Source organism: Schistocerca cancellata, chromosome 1 (genome assembly GCF_023864275.1).
Source record: "Schistocerca cancellata isolate TAMUIC-IGC-003103 chromosome 1, iqSchCanc2.1, whole genome shotgun sequence".
Lineage (NCBI taxonomy): Eukaryota > Metazoa > Arthropoda > Insecta > Orthoptera > Acrididae > Schistocerca > Schistocerca cancellata.
This window is the reverse complement of record NC_064626.1, coordinates 384170716-384196138: the sequence shown is the minus strand read 5'-3', so window position 1 is coordinate 384196138 and position 25423 is coordinate 384170716. Positions and strand designations below refer to the sequence as shown.

The window sequence follows — 25423 nt, the reverse complement described above, 5'->3', positions numbered from 1 at the left end:
GATATGGGCTTTCAGAGCTGAAGGCCCAATTGCGCACCCCCGATGACTGCATGACACGAAGCTTTACGCCTCACCTGGGCCCGTCAACACCGACAATGGACTGTTGGTGACTGGAAACATGTTGCCTGGTGGGACGATGTGTACAGGTATGGAGACAACCTCATCAATCCATGGACCCTGCATGTCAGCAGGGGACTGTTTATGCTGGTGGAGGCTCCGTAACAGTGTGGGGTATGTGCATTTGGAGTGATATGGGGCCCTGATACATCTACATACGATTCTAACATGTGACATCAGGGTGTATATGCGGACACGGAAAAAAATTACCTGATTTCCCGGTTAAAAATACACTTTCTCCTGGGTGAAAACACACTTTTTCTATGTTAAGTGACACTCTATTTTCCCTGTAAAACTTATCAGTCCTTTGAATGGTTATGGGTTTATATACGGGCACTGAATTTCCCGGAACCTTAGAGAACAAAACTCAAGGAAAAAAGAATCGTTTTGGAAATATCTTTTATGTGCAGCAACATGTACGCTGCATATTTTCGTATTACGAAAGTATACACTGGAACTCAACCAAACACCGCATGTTACTTTCCGAATCATTGAAATCGAGATTGCGATGCACTTTTGTAAGCCAGTCATAGCTCATCTCACGTGATCTTGCTGCCGATGTTGGCGGATATTCAGAACATGGGACACGTGATGTAGTCAGCCAACAGCAACATCACTGTTAAGTAGCATGAACACACAAACAGGGAAAGTTAATAGTTTAAATTAATATACATAGTGTCGCTACAAGAAAAGCAAAGTTTTCAAATATAATATTGGTCTCAAGCTGGAAGAGAAGCTAAGCTTTCACATATACTGTTGATCTTTTTTGCACGTGTTACACTTGAAGATATTATCACACAAATGTGCCAGTAAAATTTTTGATAATGACATAAATGTCTGATCTTCAGGGTTCGAAATTCTTTTAAATGGCTCGTCATCAAAGAGTTGATTCTTAAATGAGAGTCAAATGCTCTGTAATTTAGGAAATTCATGGTACATTCTCGCACATGGTTCAACTTATGTAAAAGGATATTTACTTTGAAAGTAACACTTTTCAAACCACCATTCGCAATATTTATACTGCGACCTGTTAGAAATATGTTCGTTTCAGCAGTTGCCAGAGAGTGCAGATAACAGGCGACACCGCGCTTGTACAGCTAGCATCATAAAAGAAACAAGACATCAGAGGATACTTCAAGAGCATCGGAATTTCGTAAACCATACTAAAATGTGCACATTTAAAATGCATACTTAAAAGTGCGCACTCGTATACCAAGATTCCCAGTGAAGTAGACCGCGACCTGATATTAAGATTTTCAGTGTGGTTTTCGGGATGTAAATTTTCTTGGAGCACCAGTATTGTATTGTATCATGTTTGGTTCTTTATTATGGCATAATGCCATACGAGTAGAAGATGAAAACGTGCACTTCAAATGCAGCGAACGGTTGAAACTAGCCAGTACTGTGTAATTAAACATTTCGTTTCAAATACATTGACTGCCTCTGCCGAAAAGGCTAATAAAAGTCAAATTTCTTCAGCAAACAGACAAAAATAACTTCATTGTTCTACAAGGCGATTAATGCTTGAAAGGTGGAAATAAAATAAAATCTGAAACTAATAACATATTTTAGCCTTCCGTAATTATGTGAATGTATTTTAATTCACTTGATAGCACCCAGCCACAGATATCCGCTTTGCTTTCATTTGACGTGAGAGTAAATGAAGGAAAAACAGCAAAATCACTGAATGTAAACATGGGTCAATGGAGACTACCCACTATAACTCAGAATGCTCTGCGCATCAGCCCTGGATCTACGATATTTGATAACTGGGTCAATAGTAAAAAAAAAATTCGAATTTTCAAAAATATGTTCATCTTGTAGCGCACATCTTCCTGAAAAGTCTGAAACATAAAACCTATGTGTTCGAGGAAATGTAAGACATGTTGTTTGGTCTTAAGTGTGCCTAAGTCCAGTGCCACGCCACGTCAGACAGCATTCTTCTATCACACATCACTGTATTTCGCTTTGTGATACTGAAACATGTATATTTTGTAATGGATGCCATTGAACTATATTCACGACAGTGGAAATTGGAATGTCCGGTAGTGCCTCTCCTGCTCCCAGTCAGCCGGTTTGACAGCTTGCCCTCTTTTTTTAAAAAAACTCGAAATTAATAGTGAGTGGGATTATTTGTAATTGGCAGAACAAGAACTCTTAAGAAAATATGCACTCTTTATTGCATATTAGCTAATAACTTGCCGTTTTGTGTGGCAAAAAATTAAATATAGGATACATAAAACAATGAAGACAAGAGACAAATAAGAAAGTACATATTTCTTCAATCCTTAGCTCCTAGCATTTTCTCCTCTCTACTCTTGCTACGGCTTTACATGGCATGCTTTCCTTTCTGCGAAAGAATCTATTACCTCATCAAAGTTCGTCAAACATTTCATGAAAAATCGAAATATCGTTATCTAATACTGAAAAAGTTGTTAATACAAATAATACTGAGGACTGGTGTGGTTTCTCAATCAGACTATGTCTATTTTGTCACTGTCTGCTCGATAAAACAAAATAGGCCTTTCTAATATTACAGCAATTTTGTAACACACACCAAATAAACGAGAGTGTTTTGGCACAAATGGTCATTTTTATAACACGACAGAATATAATTCACTAAGTATCAATATAAAATGCCTATTAGGCCTACTATAAAGTAAAAAGCTTTATGTTAGGAAATAGTTCACATTTCATTCACAAGCACCAGTTTCTCAAGTATGAGATCGAAAGTAGTGTTACGAAATTTTTATATAAATTTGGAATTGTCTTATTCTTCCATAATTTGTGTGATGTCCCCGTTTCTTCTCCTTCCTCATTCTAACAAACAATCTTGTCATCACCAATTCTGTAGTTATTCCTGCCATTGTCAAAATTCGTTCGTCGATGAACTTCACTAACCCTGCCAGAACCACAGGTTTAGTTATCCCACGATTATTCTCCGTTTAGGTATTGTTACATGTTCGTACAACACATTTTCCGCATTACTTCCAGAATAGAACTTAAACGGCTGCTAGCCGGGGACTGTACAACTGGTCCTTACTAGTGAAGCGATCTGGCCAAAAATTTTCTGTCAAAATTTCGCTTTCTCGGATACACGGAGAAGATAAAATGTAATATTTCTCACCTGTTATTCTTGTTAGTCGTTTATTTCCATTCTGGTAGTCTGAATCTATGAATTTTGCTAGTAATTATAACAACGCTGATCATTCGCAAACCCAATCAACCACATAATCGGCCTTACTCCGCTCAGCTCGTATAGCCCCGTCCCCTTTTGTCTGCGGAAAGTTTATTTCTAGATGCGGCGAGGATTCTCCTGACAGACATATCATGTACACTATGCACGCATTCAAAAATCAACTTATTATTCATTCAGAAATCAACTTAAAATGTGTTCAAATGGCTCTGAGCACTATGGGACTTAACATCTGAGGTCATCAGTCCCCTAGAACTTAGAATTACTTAAACCTAAGTAACCTAAGGCTATCACACACATCCATGCCCCAGGCAGGATTAGAACTTGCAACTGTAGCGGTCACGTGGTTCCAGACTGAAGTACCTAGAACCGCTCGGCCACAACGGCCGGCTGTGTTAAAAAATGTTTAAAAACCAACAGGAATGCGTTTCAAAATCATATGAATAATCGATACAGCAACATGCGCTGGATGCTAAGCGGTTTGTGAAACGCGCTTTTTTCCCCTCAAGAACACGAATTTGGCGCCCCCTTTTCCCGGCAGCATCTACCGTATTTACTCGAATCTAAGCCGCACCTAAAAAATGAGACTCGAAATAAAGGAAAAAAAAAAAATTTCCCGAATCTAAGCCGCACCTGAAATTTGAGACTCGAAATTCAAGGGGAGAGAAAAGTTTTAGGCCGCACCTCCAAATCGAAACAAAGTTGGTCCATTGTAATATGAGACACAATTTAGGTCGAATGAATGACGATACAGCTACAGTAGTTTGGTTCGAGTCGTAAGCTTAGCAGTTAAGCTTTACCAGGTAGCCATTGCTATGCGTCAGACGCTCCGTCGGTATTTATACGGGTACCCTTCCTTTTTCACGTGCTTCATCTGGTTTGAATCGATTGCTTATTTTGCTTTGATCTGATAAGTGCCGTTTTCTTTGTTATAGGTGTTTACGCCACTCTAAGCTGAAAATGCATTACTGTACTGTCAGGCACTGTTTGTCGCATTCTGATAGTGCATGTTTACGGCCTGTCGCCGCTCGCGGCATGGCTTGCTTTTGTGCGCGCTACCGCCGCTTACAATTAAAAAAAGAGAGAGAGAGGAATCATCTCATTAGCGAAACAATGGCAAGAGACTGCTATTTGTTGTTACTTACACTGCTGCTTTCTTTGATAATGATCAACAAGAACCAAATAACAGACTGCGTATGGTAGAACATGTTCTGAACGAGAGTTAGGCGAAAATTTTTCTCCGTTTGAAAATATTTGCGGCCACTTCTTTAGTACATCAAATTCTGCACAGAAATTAGTCATCTTAGATTTAAAAATCTAGTCAGTTGCCGAGCTTCATTTCTGACTGTATCACTATTAGGCATAAGAATAATACGAGTATAAACATGACATGATATGTAATTCTTCAGTGTTTGCTGTTGTCTCACACTAGTTTCGTAGTTCATTAGGCAGACAGGATTTAAATGAGATAGCAGCAAACACGAAAGAATACATGGCAAAATGTTTATATTCGTATTATTCTTATGGTGAAGAGAATAGTGCATGTGACTCACATTTCATCAAGTTCCTATTAGCAACCACCTCTTCTCACAGGTAGGAAAAAATTCAGAACGTAGAGTTGGCCATATTGACAAACATCCCAAACAGTCTTACCAGTCGTATTTTCGTAGCTCATTGAAATTCTGCTACATTCGAAGATGAACAATACGGAATTTGTATTTACTTCGTTGGATAATGTATGAAAATGGTCGAAACTCGGGACGGAGAAAAAAAGCTCGTCTTCCACCTTTTTTTAAAATTTATTTATTGACACAGAGGTTTTGGCGCCAGTATTTATCTTTGTGTCTACAAAGCATGCCTGTGTAGCGCTACATATATTCGACGGCAGAAGTTAGTTGTGGCGGCACCTACTAACATTTTTCAGAACTTCCGCTTGCTTTGCACTCGATTCTAAGCCGTAGGCGGTTTATTGGATTACAAAAACAGAAAAAAAAGTGCGGCTTAGATTCGAGTAAATACGGTACCTGCTTGCTGCGACTGCTTGCGCAACCAACAGCCACATTCCTGTAGCCAGAAGCGGGAGAATCTACTGCTGAAACGTGACTCAACTGCACATGCACATCAACCCGCTTGTAAATGCTAAAACAAATATAATGTAAACAGTTGTGACTTCATGCTCATTGGAGGCAATTTGTTGTTGTGAAGCATTGCATAGTCTTCCTAAAGCCTTTGATACATTTTGCTGTTGGCACACCCTTGCATGAGCACTGTGTGTCGTTAATGTATATGACACATTTCCTTTGCAGTTTAAGTTTTATTGTTGAAGTGTTATTCTGCAGTAGTGGGATATAGTAATATCCTTTGTTAGAGTATCGGTTCTTACCAGTCAAAATTACAAAAATGTAACAGAAAACTAAAACTCTGAAAAATTCCCGGAAGTCTAAAAAATTCCCAGGTTTTTCCCAGTTTTCTCCCGGATGAAAAAATTCCTGGTGTTTTCCCGGATCTCCTGACTGTACCGGGTTGTATACACCCTCGACATGTATGTAAAGATCCTGTCTGATCATCTGCATATCCTCATGTCCAGAGTGCATTCCGATGGTCTTGAGCAATTCCAGCTGAACAATGCGACACCCCACACCCCCAGAATTGCTAATGAGTGGCTCCAGGAGCACTCTTCCGAAATTAAACACTTAACTGGCCACCAAACTCCCCAGACATGAACATTACTGAACATATCTGGGACGCGTTGCAATGTGCTGTTCAGAAGGGATCTCCAACCCCTCGTACTCTTACGGATTTACGGACAGCACTGCAGGATTCATGGAGTCAATTCCCTCCAGCACTACTTCAGACATTAGTTGAGTCCACACCACGTCATGTTGCAGCACTTCTCCTTGCCCGCAGGGGACCTCCACAATATTAGGCAGGTGTAACACTTTTTTTGGCTCTTCAGTGTATATGCTCATTGTTTTAAAAACTGTACCCCATTGCTCAGTTACACAGTGCTAGTCTCTTCCTTACAGCTTTTCCATCTGTGCACACCACATTTGGAGTAGAAAGTTAGAGCTGTTGAAATATACCGATAACCTTACCAGAGGCTATTGACAGACAGTATCCAATCCACTCATCCATAAACAGGTCTCCCACGCCACCACCTCCTCTGACATCAGTAAACCTGTTAGCCATTCACTAATCAGTTCTCCTCTGACCACCCAGTATTACCCTGGTCCTGAAAAGCTCAACCACATCCTCCATCAGAGCTTCAATTACCTCTCATAATGCCCTGAGATAAAGGTAGCCTGCCCAAATTACTCAAAGTAGTGTTCCGCCACCTATCCAACATACGAACTGTCCTTGTCCACACCTGTTCCAATCCTGCACCACTGGGGTCATTCCATTGTGGTCAGCCCAGGTGTTCCGTAGACTCATGCACCACCACCTACTGCAGATCAGTCACAGGCATTTTCTACCTAATAACAGGGAGCACCATATGTGAAAGCAACCATGTTACACATCACCTATGCTGCAATTACTGTTGAGCATTCTATGTGACCATGACGAGTAACTAACTGCCTACTTACATGTATGACCACCGCCAACCTGCAGCAAATCTGAGTATCTTGCTGCTGAACATGCTGCACACCACAACACAAATGATTTCAACAGCTGCTTCACTATGCAGGCCATTTGGATACTCCCTTGGAGTAAAAGTTTCTCTGAAATACATAGGTGGGTTTTGTCTTTCCAGTGTATCTGGTAACCTGTCTCACAATGCCTCACCTTACTTTTTCCCTTCTCTCTTCAGCCCACAGCACTCCTTCCCCGACTAGATTGTGTACTGCCTTCTATCACCCCTCTTCCTCTCCCTCCCCCCCCCCCCTCTCTCTCTTGCCCCTCCCTCTACTGCCCCCATCTCCCTCTTCATCTCCACCTAAGTGTCACTTTTCACCCTTCCCTTTTTTTATGCTCTACCCTGTTTCCCACCACCCCCTCCTTACATCCTTGCCTATCCTTTCCCACCTCAGCAGCCCAGGCAACTGCTTGCAATAATCAATAATAAATAATTAGTCTCATCAAGGTCACTGGAGTATGCACACGCGCGCGTGTGTGTGTCTGGATGGAATCTGTATACCCTATCTGTCTGTGACTGGAGTAAGTGTCATATGAGAGAATGTTTTCTAAACATTTGTGTAGTGTCTATCTGCAATGGGATATGGGTACCAGCTTGATCAACCGAGTGAGATGTGAGAAACCACCTAAAAACATCATCATCCAAGCTGGCTGGTTCACCAGTCCTCATCGCTAATCTGTGAGGCCGATTAGATCCAGATCAAGCTCGCATCCCTTTGTCCCAGAAGTGGTGCGTTAATGCGATCAGCCACCACTGCGGATACAAAATATTGGAAAAAATCAAAGAGAAAGGAAGCCAAACATAAAGATTAGTTACAATATTTCCAAATCATTGAGAAGTACATAAATAATGGGATGTCTGTTGCATAAGCTAATTAGTTTTATGCAAACATGTTATACATTAGCGTTCGCGCAGGATACAGTGGACGATGCGCAGGGGCTAACTTTCGTCCACATGCAGAGCAAGTTCATTTGTTTGTACTGCAGGGGAAGTCAACACTGTCATCTTCTGGTCAGTCAGCGATGACAGAATTGAGGTTCATATCTTGCAAACTTTCTCAAATGGTTTTACAGAAAATATTTGGTAAAAAAATTCATTTCTGCTTTACTTGCAGCTTTGTATGTGAAGTTCATTATGATGTGCCCATTATTTCATAAATGGTCATAGTTATTGTGATATTTACAAGGAAGTAAGAGAGTGCATGAAATTTCAAAATAAGTTGCATTGAAAAATAGGGGCTGCTTTGATGCTGTGTTTAGTGAATAATATGTAATATGTTGCTGTGTATGAAATTCAGCTAACATATTGAATTTCTCTTTAGGCTCGGGTGGAGGTCTCTATCTGCCACAAATATTGAGGAAATTGATCTGACATACCATACACATTTGCAGTCATGCCACACCAGCAATAAAGCCAGAGTGAAATATCCACAACATTCCTTATATTTCATATATGGTTTCAGATATCAAAATGAGATTTTGGCAAAAGAGCATGAAAAGATGAGAGTATTTTGTTGTATGGTTTTTATGCAAAACTCGTGATCTATTGTGATATTTCACTAACTGCTAAGTTTTTTGATGAAATAATGTAATTTTTAAGGGCCATCGATAGCTGGTAAAGTGTGATTTGGAACAACATAAGTGAAGACATTACATGTTTATTTTTGTACTAAACTTACTTTTCCTCAGTTCCTCACTTAATAAACTGCTGTTTCAGAATTCTCTTGCTATTGCATCTGCACAACATGTTAGTAAGGTGAGACTGTGTAAACTCCACTATGTTTTGGCAAAGAAGACAACAAGAGAAATGTGTAGGTTTTATTCACAATTCGACACTCATGACATTTCTCTTGAAGTTACAAATGGTTAAATAGCTACATTTTTGATGGATTCTTTTTAGACACTAACCAAAGCAGAGGTTACAATAATAATAAATTGAATGTATGTTTCAGTTTAGAATGGCACTTCCCCTCCACCACTCGGCATTTGCCCTTCGATGCCTGCATGCAGATCCCACCACTACCCATCTCCCCACGTGTGTCTTGCTGTCTGCGCATCTACCAGCCATGATATTCTTTGTGGACTCTACCAATAATTTGTGTAAGTGCTGATATGGTGCTGAAAATCTGTTCATGACAAATGCAGTATTAATATTTCAGCCTGCAAAGAAATATTGTGATTATGCTTATTGTAACATTAAGGTTAGTATATCAACTACCTTCTCCCCCATTTTAAGGGGTGGGGGGGGGGAGCCTTTTGAAATTATTTACCGACTTTCATGAAAATGTATTTTTGTTGCAGAAATTATATAAAGAGCAGAAGCATGTTGTGTAATGTAACAGATAGACATTCAGCAATTGAAATATATGATACACCTTTTTGCTAACCAACACAGTGCACAATGAGTCTTCATTACGCAGCTATTTATAATCAGTGAACAAACTTATTTTCATTATGAATTACAGAAAATTGGAATTGTAACAATATAAAAATGATTACAGATAATCATGAATATATATGTGGGCCAGTGTTTGGCTAAAACAGAGAACTAAGTTCAAGTCAGTGCAATTGTGAGTTGCTGGAAGTGAAAATTGTTAATAAAAGAATAAACCACGTAACATGGATGCTGAGGTTTATTTGTAAAAGATAAAATCCCTTGTGGGTCTGTAGATCCCCCTTCGGGCACCTTCTAGAGTGGCGGATAGGGGACAGCCTCCCAGATATGGTAATGGGAAAATGAAATACCCAAGGTGGACCAAATACTATTACAAAACTCATCAGCATCTGACCTGGCATCCAGAAGCTTTTGGTCACCGTTTGTTCACTTAGTAGGTGCATGTGTTACGACATATGGCTTTAACTCAACAATCAAGTCTCACACTCTTGTGATCTCCACTGGAGATTACGCAAAAACATTCTTCAACTTAAAGCAACCATGGCAGAAAAACAAGAATGAATTCCATTATTCCAGGCCCTAGACAATAGATTGGATTCCCCTTCTGATCATGGGATTCTGGTGGACCAGACAATCCATGCAGAGAAGGATCAGATCCGCCCAAAACCACTTCTAACAAGACACAAAATCTTTCGTAAGTACACTGGATGTAAACACTTTACTGAAACACGTGAAACAAACACGTAATGAATATGCTGGCAGTTTCAACATCAAAATTATACCAAGGCAAGAAACCCAGTTTACAGATGAAAACCACTTTGACTCTCGAGAATTACAGGTTCTATATGGGCAATCTGCAGTGCATATCAATAAAGGACCGAAACAATTTGGCACAAGTTTTGCAGTACCCAAATAAACCACAGATTCAGTAACCAATTTTATATCACCTTCAGAAAGACTCTCAACACTGTCAATAAAATCAGAAAACAAGACAAACACACTGATTAACACACACACTCTAACAAATGACTACAACAGATCCAGGTGGTAGAAGACTTCTGGGAACCTCTGTACAAATCACGAGCTGGAAAAAATAATCAGAGAATGGGAAAGCATACCAAAGATATTCAAATTGGAAAACAGAAAGGAAAAAAAAGAGTCACTGTGAAATGCCTAGGCTTTGCTGATGATCTGGTTATATTAACAAAAAAAGTAGCCAAACTAGTGCTAGATAAACTCCATCAAATCTCATGTAAAACTGGATTCCAAATTCCCTATGAAGAAACTCAGTACATGGACACCAAATCAAATGGAAAACTTCCACTGAAAACACAATACACAAAAATCTCACAGGTAACTCACTTCAAGTACTTAAGAGAAACCATCCACCCACAGGACTGAACAGTCTCTCACACAGAAGGAATATTCAAACTGCAAAAGGCGCACAGACTGACAAGGAATCACTACAATAAAAGAGCAGTAGCTTGTAATGCAAAACTGTGGCACTACAACATGGTTGTTTTACCAGAAGCTTAGTATGTGACAGAAACCACAGGTATTAGAGGGATGACAAAAATTCTTGACCGAGAGAAAAAAAGATCAAAAAATTATTAGCAAAATCTACAGTGCTACACTCCAAGACAGAACTTGGGTCAGATGGCCTTCCAAGGACTTCTACACACACACACACACACACACACACACACACACACACACACACACACACACACACACACACACACAGTCATCATAGATAAATTTAGGAAAAGATGCCTACAGCTCTATGAACACCAATGTAAGATGGATGAAAATGGATTCACTAAGAAAATTTTTAACGTCATTAATGCAAGCAAGTTAAAGATCAATTGGATAAAAGAAACACAAAATGTCCTGCAACAACCGAAAATTTCAGAAGAAGAAATTGAGGACAGAACAGTTCAGAAGTAAAATCAAAAACAAGAAACTTGAACAAGACACAATCAAAGAAACAACAAGGAAAAAATGTACCATCAAAAGGAAGAAAAAATAGAGTGGATTAATGAAGAGGTTTTGGGGAGAAAAGAAAGAAAAGACAAGGAAGTGAAGCTTTGATTGACAAGTTCACACACTCTCATCAATAATAATAATAATAATAATAATAATAATACAACCTGTTCCACATCACATATACAATTAACAAATGGAAAACCCAGGACTTTTGCTGCAAAACAGAATGAAGAATTATCACAATCAGTGTATGTCGACAGCAATGACATTTTCAAGGCAAGTATTTGTGAAATTACGTTCATTTCTTGCTTCAAACCTCTTAAGGTACTGCAAAAATCCATTCAGTTACCTGAGAGAACTGCTATTTAGAACTAAAGAAATGTTTGTGTCTTTTTTTGTAAATATATACAAGGCAGGAGTGTTACAGCTGTCTTAAAAGAAGTTCATAGATTACCTCCTTACTTAAAGCTTATTTAAACACAATCAATATAATTTTGACAACTGTGAAACACCTGTATAACAAGCACATTACATTCACACTGGATTCTGCACTTGAATGTAGAGGAACAGTTTCATATTATATTGTCAAGTATACTTCTTGTTACAGAATGTCTGTAAAATTTGGAGTAGATTATCTGTTGACAAGGTAACATTACTAATGCAGAGCCCAGCAGTGCTATTGGCAGTGAGAGTGACAATATAAGCAGCAATGATATCTTAAAAGACCCTGACAAGAGCTATATACTGCAGTACCATTTACAGGAGTCGTGTTACAGGTGTGGCATGTGCCACTATGCCGTAATAGTTTTAAGGCTTGTAGCAGCAGGGGCATGCACCCTACCTCCCACTTGTCACCCACTTCCACTGCTTCCCTCTCCTTGATGCCACTGATGCTATATCTTGCCAACTGTACTGCCGATACAAACAACTGGAAAGGAGACAAAGTTATTCCACGTTTATAGGGTTTGTAGTTTTCTTTTAGCTTCAACCTTTGCACAAGGAAGATACACTATGAAAAATGCTGGCGTTAGCACCCTGTTGAAATCCTACAAAATTTATTTGCAGAAATTGTCACATGCATAACAGAACATGAAGAATATCTGAACAAGAACATTAAGAAAATAAATACATACTGTTATTTCTGTTTTTTGATTCTATTTTCTGCTCACGTTCCAGTTTCATTTGTTCTGGTTCGGTGTCATCAACATAAGCCTTCCCCTCCTTTAAGAGTTTTTCACACATTTCAAGCATTAAGTCAAAATAATCCGATGTATGAGTGAAAACATCTGGCTTAACTTGCAGTAGTTTCAGATCTTCTAAAATTACCTATAAACCAAAATCGAATTCAGAGGAAAACGCAGTTTACAGATTACTTACAATACATGGAACTGTTATGTGAGTGCAATTAGAAATATAATTTTAATGCTTTGTTGTATTTTCAACACTGATGACACCGTGAGTGAATTTTTATGTTTAACTGTTGTACTATCAATGTGAGAAAATTATTGAGACACACAACACTGGAATAAACAACACAAATATGTGGCTACCTTATTTACTTTTCCAAACATTAAGAAATGGATATAGGAAGTATATACTGTTCTTCGTGAAATGTAGAAATGCAAAAATTTTAAATGCAGCATAAAATGAATCAATCACTGTTCACAATAATACTTAAAAATGAAAGTGAAGTAATGAATATATACAGTATATGAGACACAGGAGATGTATCTACGTATCAGCTCCGGAGACAGGAGCTACTGGAGCTTGAGTGACAACACACAAGACTTGTACCAGGATGCCAAGACACAAAATTATTATTATACACGCACAAACATTGATACACAAAGAAGGGTCTCTACATTTTGGAGTGCTGAGCAACATTTTTAACCATGGAATTGTTAAAATAGGAGATCGTATTAGAAGATATAAGTCACAGGTTTTGGAAAATGGAATACAAAAGGTTATTAGAGGCAGAATAATATTCAAGACCAGATTTAACATTGGTGTGAGATGAAGTTATTGGGGCCATGTCTGAGGAGCCTGACAGGTGCTTGCCAATAGTAATTCAAAGAAATTACAAAAGCTAGAATGAATTCACAGTCGTATACTGGCAGAAGATCTTAATGGTCCTGAGAAAAGTCAACAATGGAATAAAATCTTCCATTCAGGACATCGTAGTTCAGTGTTTTGTTAAAACTGAGGACAGCATATAGGGAACAAAAAATATTAAATTCTGCATTTAAAAATTAATTCAGCCAAGAGGATTATATTAACATACTAATTCTTCACCATGACACAAACTCACAAATAAGTAACACTGAAATCATAACTGCACTGCAAACAACTGACATTACTCAATCAGAACAAGGTGCCAGACACCAACAGAATTTCTACCAAATGTTTCTTTAAATAAGCTGCAGGACTAGCGTCCTTTCTAGCTTAGACTTACTGAGAATCTCAACAGTGAATAGTTTTGCATGTCTAGAAATATGTCATTTCTGTTTATAAAAACAGTGAAGGAACTGATGCATAGACATGTAGGTCAATATCGTTAACACACATCAGACTTAGGCTCCACATTGAAGGTGAGTGCTGAAGACACATGAATGTGGCATTGGGAGTCTGTCCTGGAAGCATGGTAGTACTACTAGTAGTCTCAACATATATAAATGGAAAATCCAGGGTGGAATAATGACAATATTATGACAAGGATACATTGCTACTCAACACACAGAGGCGATGGTGAGTCGCAGACAAGCACAACAAAACGACTGCCATACATACGAGCTTTCAAAATGCATTCTTCTAACGTAGAAAACACACACACACACACACACACACACACACACACACAAACACACACACACACACACACACACACACACACACACACACACAAAACTGCCATCTCTGACCACTACAGCTGGCTTCAGTGGTGAGGCACAGTGGAAGGTGTGTGTGTGTGTGTGTGTGTGTGTGTGTGTGTGTGTGTGTACCTGCATAGCAGTCTTTTTGATGGGCCTGTCTGCAACTCAAAATTTCCTCTATATGATGATTAACAATCCATCCTTTTCATAATACTTTCACGATTTATTAGATATGGGCAGCAGTAAACTCAGATTGTTTGTTGATGGTGGTGATGTGTGAAGAAGAAGTATCATTTCTCGATGCTGTAATGCAAACCAGAACAACAGACAGCATTTCCACTAACTATGTTCAACGGTGTATCTCTCTAAATGTAGACAACTGGCAGACTATGCAAATAAGCAAAAGAAAGAACTTGACCTTATCCAATAAGGAGAAAAAAGTTAACCTTGCTAGACCTTGTCACATTTTTACTCTCTAACAGTAATACCATAATGTGAAAGATATGCAATAAACTTGCGAAATTAGTAGTAGAGAAGTCTAATGGGAAATTTCCATTTGTTGAAAAAATTCTGGAAAAGAGCACTGTAGTTGAAAGAACACTACGACTATTGCTACAACATCTAGAGTCCCTATCAGGTACATCCACCAGCAGACATTGAAGAAGTTCAGCGATGTTCTTCTAGGACTGCAACATGCCACTACAGCTGATAAGAATGGGTGATACTCTTTTGAGGAACAATAAATGGGAATCTTTTGTAGAAAGCAAACACTGTTCCCACAAAAAAATCCAGAGAACCAGTATTTGAGATAGACTGTGCAACAGTTCTAATGTCTTGAACATATATCCTATATAGGGCGTATGATTAAAATAAGAGAGATCAGTGCGCATGCCGAGCTACACTGGCATCAGTTTTTTCCCCTCTTGATACATAAATGAAACAGAATGGTGTGTGGCTAAAATTTGTACAAAGAATCGTCTGTCATGAACTTGACAGTGGCATGCAGAGAATATATGTGGGTTGCTAACTTTACACAACCACAGAGTCTATTTTCTCATATGCATTATATCAGCTCCTCCTGCACATTAGAACACACAGCATTACCTGGATGGATTGGATCTTTTCCTTACAGCCAAAGTAAGAAATTACATAAATATTCAGTATATGCACTGCAAAAATGGAAAAACAATAATGAAGCACAGAAAAACACTGAAAACGTTACTAACGTAATAGCCCAAATATTTTGGACCAATATGTTTCCTAGACAAAATATGAAGCAATTATAAAGCAAGAAACAAGTTTATATTCCTCATTTTGTTAGTTCTTTCACATCAAGACACTGAGCAAAATGAAGGAACAAATATTAGAGTTTAACATCTGATCATCAATGAAGTAATTAAACATGGTACAGATTCTCAGATTTCAGAAGGAAATCGGCTGTGCCTTTTTGCAAAGGAAGACTTAAATGATTTAGTAAAACCTGAATGGCCACAAGGGGATTTGAACTGCCATCCTCCTGAACGAGAGTCCTGAGTCTTAATGCTATAGACTGTGGATGAAAGCACAGCATACTTGTCCATTATTCCATTTTGTTGCAAGCATTTTCCTATTCTGTGCACAGAAATTTCTCATTTCCTGGCATCAATGCCCATCCTTATCAGCTACATGTTAGGACTTTTTTTTTTTTAAGTCCTCTGAATTGACAAGTCATACACAAAATCGACAGTGAACATTACCCTTTATCAAAGGTAGGATCCCCAGAGACATGACCCACTGGGAAGATATCTATCCAATGTTGTTCCTAGTCAACATCCGAATGGTAATTAAGTATCAACACAATGGTCAGAGGCACTGATATTGGGAGGGGAAGTTCCAAATTATTTGAGAGGTAAGACAAGCAAGCACATATGTTCCACAAAATACTCACAATCTGGATGCTGCTTGCCACTGGGAATGAGTCAATTTGTGAGCAACCACTCTGACCACTAGTTGCTAAGTAATTATGCCATTAGGAAAGGGATGTTGAAAGTTGATGGACAGTCGACAGACCATTGACTGTTTACATCCTGTCAGTGGTTGGGTTTCAGCACACAGTACTGATGGAAGATACGGAGCTATTTCAATATAAGAGCGTCTCAAACGAGTAACAAATCATTGACTACAAAATCATGTTTGGGTGTGTTGTTGTGCTAATAGAAATACATGAGGAAGATTATCCTCAAGCGCTACCAATCTCATTTCATGTCCTTATTCTGACGAACAGAATGTTTAAAAATTTAGAATGCTTTCCATTCGAATTGCATTTTTCATTAGATAGTTTGTCAGCACTGTTCCAGTAGTTCCTGCACCTGTGACTAACAAGTAGATGCTCATTTTCTGTCTCATATATAGTCAAGATCACCTTTTCAAAATCAGCCTTCTCCTTTGCAGGGTTGGTATCATCAAATCTCATAATAAGCTTTCCTTTGAAGTTTTCTTGATAATACTGATTTAACAAAGCAGCTTTTGCATGGCCAATATGAAGATACCTGTAAAATACCATCAGCATTTTAGTACTTAATCTGTAATTGTGCACTGGTGTAATGAAAGCAGCTTTTTAATAGATACTGCACACAACAGATCTATTTCACTATGTCTGAGAGTCTGTGTCTAAACTTTAAACAGCACGACATTAGAACCAAATCTCAGCACTGCTTTTTCTTGGTAAGCTCAGTTATAGGATTTCGTTATTTCATAAATATGACTTGTTTGTAAGCGACTATCTTGTACACAGTTGGGATTAATTAAGTATAATATAATTAATAATGATGTAATTAAAATGAATGTGATTTGAGTCTTTGAATGTGAATTATGGATGGAATGGAATTTCTTCGATATCTGTATTAGCTTCTTTCAATTCTTATGTGTGAAAGAAAATATCTTTAATTGTCATTCAATGTAGTTAAATTATACACAATTACAGTAGCCTTAAGGAAATTTATTTAAGTCTTCTCACCCACTAGCTTCTGGTGGAAACCTTACAACCACTTTTCCCATTTCTGCTCCAGGTAACTCAACAAACTTCCCTTCTTCTTTTCTCCCAGACAGGACAGGCTCTGCAGTAATTGACTTCTTTGCTTTGTTTTCAGGTAGAACTTTCTTTACAGAAGAGACACACTCTAAAGATTCTATAAAATTGTACCAACGAGCCACATTTGTTGGGGGACTTGGTTCCACTGCTTTCCAATGAGGGTTACCTGCATATATCAAACAAACCGACACCTTTTAAAATACATAAAAATGAAAGAAGAAATGAAATTATAAACTTTCACTAATTAAAAATGGAAATCAGTAATGCTGGGAAACTGTCACAACAATTTAAAAAAGTCTGGTCCAAGATTTTCTCTTGATGAAACATGAGACTATTAAAAATAGAAAACAGGAAACAAGAAAAGGTGCTATTCTTTTCCTTACATGGTACTGTCTTCTGTTCTTTGCGTTTTCAAGAGTGCTTATACAGGGTGATTCACGAAGAGATGCAAATATTTTAATGTGTTAGTCTACAAGTAAAACCAAAGAAAAAAAAAGTTCATATAAACATAGGTCCACAAATGTTTTGTTACGGAGTTATGGCTAATAAAAGATTTTACCAGAAATTAAGCAACTTCGCTAATATGAATCCATCACAAAACTGTAAGAGGATAAAGTAAAGCACGATTTTGATTTATTTTGTTGTTACTGATCTGGTGAATATAATAAAACATGTCCCACACGTTAACTGAAACTGTATGAATGTGTCAGATAGTCTAATCTGCTGTATTAGGAAGTTGCACAGTGTACATACAATTTCACAATACATTCACAATAAATGTTCAAAAATTGTCTCCACTGGCCTCAATGCATGTAGTGGCTTGTGTGTGAACAGATTTTGTTGCTTGTTTCAGTTTCACGGGTTGTTCTTAATTTCATATATTGAATTCATAATGCGGGCAAGTGATGTCTCATGTGTTGACACTGTTGTTGTTATGTTCTTTCACTAAACAATACAGAAAACTAATTCGTTTCTAGATTAGGAAACGACTGAAACAACTCATTAACGGTTGCCAACAATGACGTTTTTACATTCTTAATGCAAAGTAAAAATTTTACTTGTATAATAATCTTTGCTTCTCTCGAGGTTACAACCAAACTAAAAAAAAAAAAGTTTCATGTTTTCACCTGCTCAACAGATTGGCACATAGACCCCTTGATGGTTATTTTGAAGGAGACGGACTTCATCATAGTACGCACCCAAAATACCTTGACATCAGGTTAGATAGGAAAGTTTCTTTTAAGGAGCACTTCACACAAACATCTGCTAAGCTCAAAACCAGAAACAACATTCTCCATAAACTCTGCAGCTCTCGTTGGCGATCGTCCGCAGACGCTCTCAGGGTATCAGCACCGTTTGGTATACTCGGCAGCAGAGTACTGTGCACCTGTCTGGCTTAAAAGACCACACGTAAAAAAGATAGATGTGCAACTTAGCGAAGCCATGCACATTGTTAGTGGGTCAATACGATCTACTCCCACATACTGGCTACTTATCTAGAGCCACATTCCTCTGTCTGATATCAGATGGATGAGCGGGCTACTGTGTGAATACCAGAAGATTGCTAATAACACCAACCTTCCAATAGTGGACAACGTACTCCCTGTTGAGTGAAATAGACTAAGATCAAGACATCCTACTCTCATCACAGCCAGGACTCTCTCACTGAAACTGAATTCAATCTCCATCAATGAACGGAAATGCTGCTGGCAACAAAACTGTTCTCTACAATGCCTGAAGCTGCCCTGCATCCAGAAGAAACCTCCTGGATTCGACCAGCATCGGGCAAATTAGACTATCTAGAACCACATTCGAATGGGTCATGGACAATGTGCAGACACTCCACAAGTAGGGAAAATCTTCATTGCCATCCTGTGACTGTGGTGCAGAACAGACTGTTGCTCACGTTGTATCGACCTGTCCTGCACTTGCCTACAAAGGTCCTTCAGAAGATTTCCTCACAGCGACGAGTGATGTTATAAAATACATAAAAGATCTTGATATCCATCTATAGCTGTTGTTATTTGTGGTATTTTATGCTTGAGAGCTGTGCTTAAATGTTGATGTATAGTAACTTGTAATATCAATAAATCAATATTTCATGTAGTCTTTTAACACAAAACAATTTTAATACACATATGCAAGGGTAATCATTGTATGTACCACTTTGGGACGGTTACTGGAGGAACCTCTCTGACATGGCTTACTTTATTAATTTGAAAATATAGTGTAGGTTGGTAAATTACATAGCAGTTTGGGAAAATGCTTCCACTTAGGGAAATACATCATGATACCTGCAATGACTAGTAACTGGTCTTCAAAATGCATGTCAGTTTCATCAAATTATTATTTTAAAAAGTTAACTGCCTCAACATATGCTTGGCAGGCAGATATAATTGCTTCACAGGTTTACACAGAATTTTACTAAACTAAGTATTAGAACGACCTACCTGTCACCAGAAAAGTCAAAAATTATTTTCTTAATCTCTCGTCAACTGCAACTGTCTCTCTTATTAAGATATTTTGTTTCTCTATTTTATCTTGTATCAACATCAATAATTTGTCATATGATGCAGGACTTGTTAGAAAATAATTTATGAAATCTTTGGGTTGCGTGGTTCAGATTTGTCAATAAATTGACATGTGACCAGTAGCTTCTTTTTCTCCCCAAGCATTCTTGGGTCTATTTCCACTTTTTCTCTTTCTTCTATTGATTGCAAGCAGAAGGTAATGTAATTGCAGCATACACTTTCTTTTGGGTGTTCGAAATCTTAACCTTGTAAAACCACTTTGTCCTGCCAATTTTATCAATATTGTTGATGATGTGAGCTCACTTCAATATACTGAACATTAGACAAGTATTGTCAACAAATAATGAACTTGTGCAGGACCCTTAAGGATTATCAGAACTGTTGCAACATAAGTTACAGGAAAAGTAAGTATTGACTACTGAACCCCTATTTCTTGGCATACAAGGATAGAGTAGAAGAATGTACTGAGTCATCAAAAGAAAGCTGAAGCCAGTGCTTCTCAACAATGGCAATAAAGTGTGTGTGTACCAGTAACATATTCTGTGCATCTGAAGGAATACTATGAGAATACTGATTTGATCTCATAGGAATAAACCTATATTGATCATATTAAGAAAAGGATAGATCAGTTGAATTGCAGATAGGCACAACTAAAACACTGTACCAGTTTGGGATAGTACTGGATGACAAAGGGGTACCTCCTTTGCTGTTGGCTCTTGGGGATGGTGGGCCAATTGGGTGCGTGTGGGGAAATGGGACAGTAAATTGACTGTGGACTTGGACCGGGTCTACTGCCTGTCTGTGAAGGCCTTGGTGAGAATTTCAGCATACTGGGAAAGGGAGTTCTAGACACTGCAGAGACAACCACACCTGGGTGGCCAGGCAGTGTGGGATGAAGTTTTTGGTGTGTAACAGATGGCATCAAAATGTACACTGTTGATGGTTAAAGGGGGTCTAATGTGGACAGAGGTTGAGGATAGAGTCATCAGATAGGAGGTGGTCAACGCCCCAGACAGTGGCACACTGGGAGAACCAGGTGAAGCAGATAGGAGAAAAGGTGTTGAGGTTGTGAAGGAAAGATGATAGGATGTCTTGGCCCTGAGTTCAGATAATGAAGATATCATCAATGAACCTGAAACAGACCAGGGGTTTCCCATAAACAGGTTGGCATAGCAGGGTGCCATGTGAGTGCCCTCGGCTGTGCTGCAACTTTCATAGACATGCACTATCCCTTGGACGTAGTCTATAAATAAATTTCCTTGCCATTTCCCCAAACACTCCTAATCCTACCACCATCCCTAAGAGGCAGCCACAAAAGAGCACTCCTGCATCACCCATACCACCCTTGACTAAAACAACTGAATCACGTCCTTCCTCAGGGCTTTGATTAACTATCATCATGCCCTAAAATGAGGGATATCCTACCCAAGATCCTACTCCTCCTAAACTGGTTTTCTGTCGCCCACCCAACCTCCACAACATCCTAGTCTATTCCTATTCCACTCCCAATACTAACCCCTTGCCACACGGCCCATACCTCTTTTGAAGATCCTAGGTGCAAGACCTGCCCAATCCAATCCAGTTCTCCCTCCTCCAAAATCCAGTCCTTCCACTTAGTCCTTTATGAGCATTTTATGAGGTGCTGATGCACCCCTATCACCAGCTGTGAAAACAGCCACGTTGTACACCACTACTAATCAGCTGTCTACCAGGATGAATGGCCACTGCCAAACTGTGGCCAACAGCAAAGTCAGGGTGTATGCACAGACAAGGGGGGTGGGGGGATTCCAGATTTTTCCCCAATTCCCCATGCTAACATACACTTTTTCCTTGTTAAGCGAGAGTATACTTCCAGAAAATGACCCCGCCCCCCCCCCCCCCCCCCCCAAAAAAAAAGATCATTTAGGAAAGATATTTGATGTGCAGCAACACGTACACTGCATATCTTCGTATTATGAAAGTATAAAGTCGAATCCCACCACACTCAGAATAGGAGATTTCGAAATGTGGTGCTACAGAAGAATGCTGAAGATTAGGTTGGGAGACCACATAGCTGATGAGGAGGTACTGAACAGAATTGGGGAGAAGTGAAATTTGTGGCACAACTTGACTAGAAGAAGGGATCAGTTGGTAGGGCATATTCTGAGGCATCAAGGGATCACCAATTTAGTATTGGAGGGCAGCGTGGAGGGTAAAAATCGTAGAGGGATACCAAGAGATGAATACAATAGACAGATGCAGAAGGATGTAGGTTGCAGTAGGTACTGGGAGATGAAGAAGCTTGCAGAGGATAGAGTAGCATGGAGAGCTGCATCAAACCAGTCTCAGGTCTGAAGACCACAACAACAATCATCAGAAAATGGGTCATTTATTCAGGGTGTATACACGGACACGGAAAAAAAATTCCCAGATTTTTCCCGGATGAAAACACACTTTCTCCCAGTTGAAAATACACTTTTTCCGTGTTAAGTGACAGTATACTTTTCCTAGGCACTGTAAAATGTTCTTGAGCACCAGTAGTCTATTATCTCATGTTTGGTTCATTATACTCTAATGAAGGATGTTAATGTATCCCGCTTTTGCATAATGCCATACAAGCTAGAAGATGGAAAATGTGCACTTGAAATGCGCACAGTTGAAACTAGCCAACAGTGTGAAATTAAACACTTCGTTTCAAATAAATTGACTGCCTCAGCGCAAAAGATTAATAAAAGCCAAATCTCTTAGCAAATAGACAAAAATAACTTCATTGTTCTGCAAGGCGATTAATGCTTGACTGTCAGAAAGGTGGAAATAAAACCTGAAACTAACCACATACTTTAGCCTTCCGTAATTATGCAAATGTACTTTAATTTATTTGGTAGCTCCCGGCCACAGAAATCCTTTTTGTTTTCATTTAATGTGAGAGCAATAACCGAAGAGGAAACAGCAAAATCACTAAATGTAAACACAGGTCACGTAGAGACTACCCACCTCCCCACTACAACTCACACTGCTCTGTGCATCAGTCCCGGATCTACGATTTCCAAACTGGAGCAATTTAGATAGTGGCGCCAAGCCACACATCTGTAGCCAGAAGTGGGAGAAGCTACTACTCACACGCGACTCAAATGCGCACGCGCAAGAGCCCACCCGCAACTGCAAATGAATCTAATGTAAACAGCTGTCACGTCACGCTCATCGGAGGCAATTTGTTGTTAGGAAGCACTGCGTTTTCTTCCTAAAGCCTTTGACACATTTTGGTTGGCAGACGCTTGAATGAGCGCAGTGTTTTGTTGATGTATATGGCGCATTTCCTTTGCGACTTAAGTATTTTTTTTTATTTTATTTTTTACCACTCCCCCCCCCCCCCCTCTTGTTCATGTTTTGTTGCTGCAGTATTATTCTGCAAAAGCGGGATACATTAACATCCTTCGTTAGAGTATTGGTTCTTACCAGTCAAAATCACAAAAATTTAACTGGTAACTAAAACAACAAAAAATTCCCGGAATTCTAAAAAATTCCCGGGTTTTTCCTGGTTTTCTCCCAGATGAAAAAATTCCTGGGTTTTTCATGGATCTCCCAGGTCGTACACACCTTGTTTATTGCAAAAAATTTAGTTCAGACATAGTGGAGGTTTAAAACTTTTTTTATTACAAATTCTTACACAGAATTACATTTCTGCATCTTTTATGCACTGGAATTGCCCTGGCCCATAGTCTGTGTCTTCTTCAGTGTCACAAGAGCCCAGTGCTTGCCCGCTCCTTTTCTTTCTTGCTTCTTTTATCATTTGCTGAGTAGCTAACTCTGCTTCACATACACGAAGCTGATCCAGTTCCCACAGTCCTTTAGCTGTGTTCTGTCCAAATCTTACCCCTAACTTCTCTAGAACCTTAAGTCTTTCATAGTTCTCACCATTAAAAGTTATTACAGCATCAGACGCTGCTAACTTTAGAGTCATAAGGCCAACAAATGCATTTTTAGGCACATGGCATCACACAACATTATTGAAGGACTCATTCACATTCTGGGTCTTGCCATGTAAACACTTCTTTAGTAGCTCAGGATTTGCCAAGTCTCTGTAAATAGGTTTGATTACCTCCAATAATGCCAAAGGAAGAGAATGTTTATGTGTAAATTCGTACAGGGTGCCAGAAAATTCAGCTTGCCTATATTTATACCAAGTGTTTGGTGGAAGTGGACACAAAACATGATATGGCTTTTCATCGGTTGATATTTGATGAAAGAAAGTGCTCCACACTGCTCTTTTCATCTTCTCTAAACTGTCACAGTTATCTCTAGTGGCCTTCCCATAATATTCCTGTAATTCATCAATTACTTTGTAACTTTTCTAAAGTTACTTTCCTTCTTGAAGCACTAGGGGGGCGAGGACACTTCAGAAACATTGTCGTGATTTCCTTCACTGCTAGCACATGTGTTTTCGAGTACTCCTAGCACATTTTATTGTCTGCTTGGTTAAAGGTTACGCAGACGTGTTCCCATCCTTTTTTTGACATGTCCTAAACACTCACACTTTTGTATAGGAACCTCATATGGCTTACTGTTTTGTACTGCCATGAAGTACTTACTGAGAACTTTAAAATCCAGAACTTTTCCAGTGTCAATACTTATTGCAGATGTAAAACCATTTTTAGAACTAAACCCACACTTTTGCCAGGCTCCATCCACAGCAATGCTGATATCTGAGTCATCCTCATTTTGTTGAACAGCTTCTGATGTAGCAGCAACCACTGAATCTTCAGCCACAGCATTTACAGAGTCCGCAATTGCAGTTACATATTCTGTATACCTAGAAGGTGGTTTTGGCAAATTCAACACAGTGCAGAAAACATTACCAGCCCTTGCACCTTCACCAATGCATGTAAGTCCACAGAACAGTCTCACATTAATGTTTTTTGTTTTTGCACTTCTGACATTTAATAATTAATTTAGACACAACACCTATTCTAGCTCCAACATCCTCAAAGTTTAACTTCACCACCACAATGACAGCAAGATACAGTTTCAGAAAGAACTTGTGCAAGGATTTGCAGATCAATAATGATGTTGTCCATATCATTACTTTTATCACTGTCACCGGTTTCTAAAGTTACTTTCCTTCTTGATGCACTAGGGTGGGGTGGGGGGGGGGGGGGTGGGGTGGGGTGGGGGGATCACTTCAGAAACATTGTCGTGGTTTCCTTCAGTGCTACCACACGTGTTTTCAAGTACTTCAGAAGAAAATGCTGGTCTCACATCTGTTACCCACAAATTTGGGTTTCTTGAAGTTACTTTTACACTTAGTAATTTTATATATGTATAAAAAGCAATAGAAGTCAGTTTACTACAAAAATAGCAGATAATCACACTACTTTCAACGAACACTAGTATCAGGACTGATAGCAGTAGGCACAAAGCAAAGCAATTCACACCCTTCTAGACTGTGCAATTCCCAAGATATGACTGCTCAATTGTGGCAGTATATGTGTAGCCGCGAAATTTGATAGTCACACGTCAACATTCAAAATATTATTTGAAGGTTTCACAATTATCTGATTTTAATGTATTATATACATATTTTAGCCTTCCATAATTATGCGAATGTATTTTAATTCACTTGATAGCTCTCGGCCACAGAAATCCGTT

General features: G+C 38.9%; 1 protein-coding gene across 1 annotated transcript in view; it reads right to left on the bottom strand.

Moving 5' to 3' along the window:
• The window catches only part of LOC126175327 (bifunctional glutamate/proline--tRNA ligase), a 251607-nt gene that overhangs the window by 169870 nt on the left and 56314 nt on the right, over positions 1-25423 (bottom strand). Inside the window, exons 4-6 of the mRNA XM_049922047.1 lie at positions 17193-17433; positions 16599-16725; positions 12461-12653 (exon numbers count right to left, since the gene is read on the bottom strand). Coding sequence (XP_049778004.1) covers positions 12461-12653; positions 16599-16725; positions 17193-17433 — 561 coding nt within the window. The remainder of the gene's footprint in view (positions 1-12460; positions 12654-16598; positions 16726-17192; positions 17434-25423) is intronic.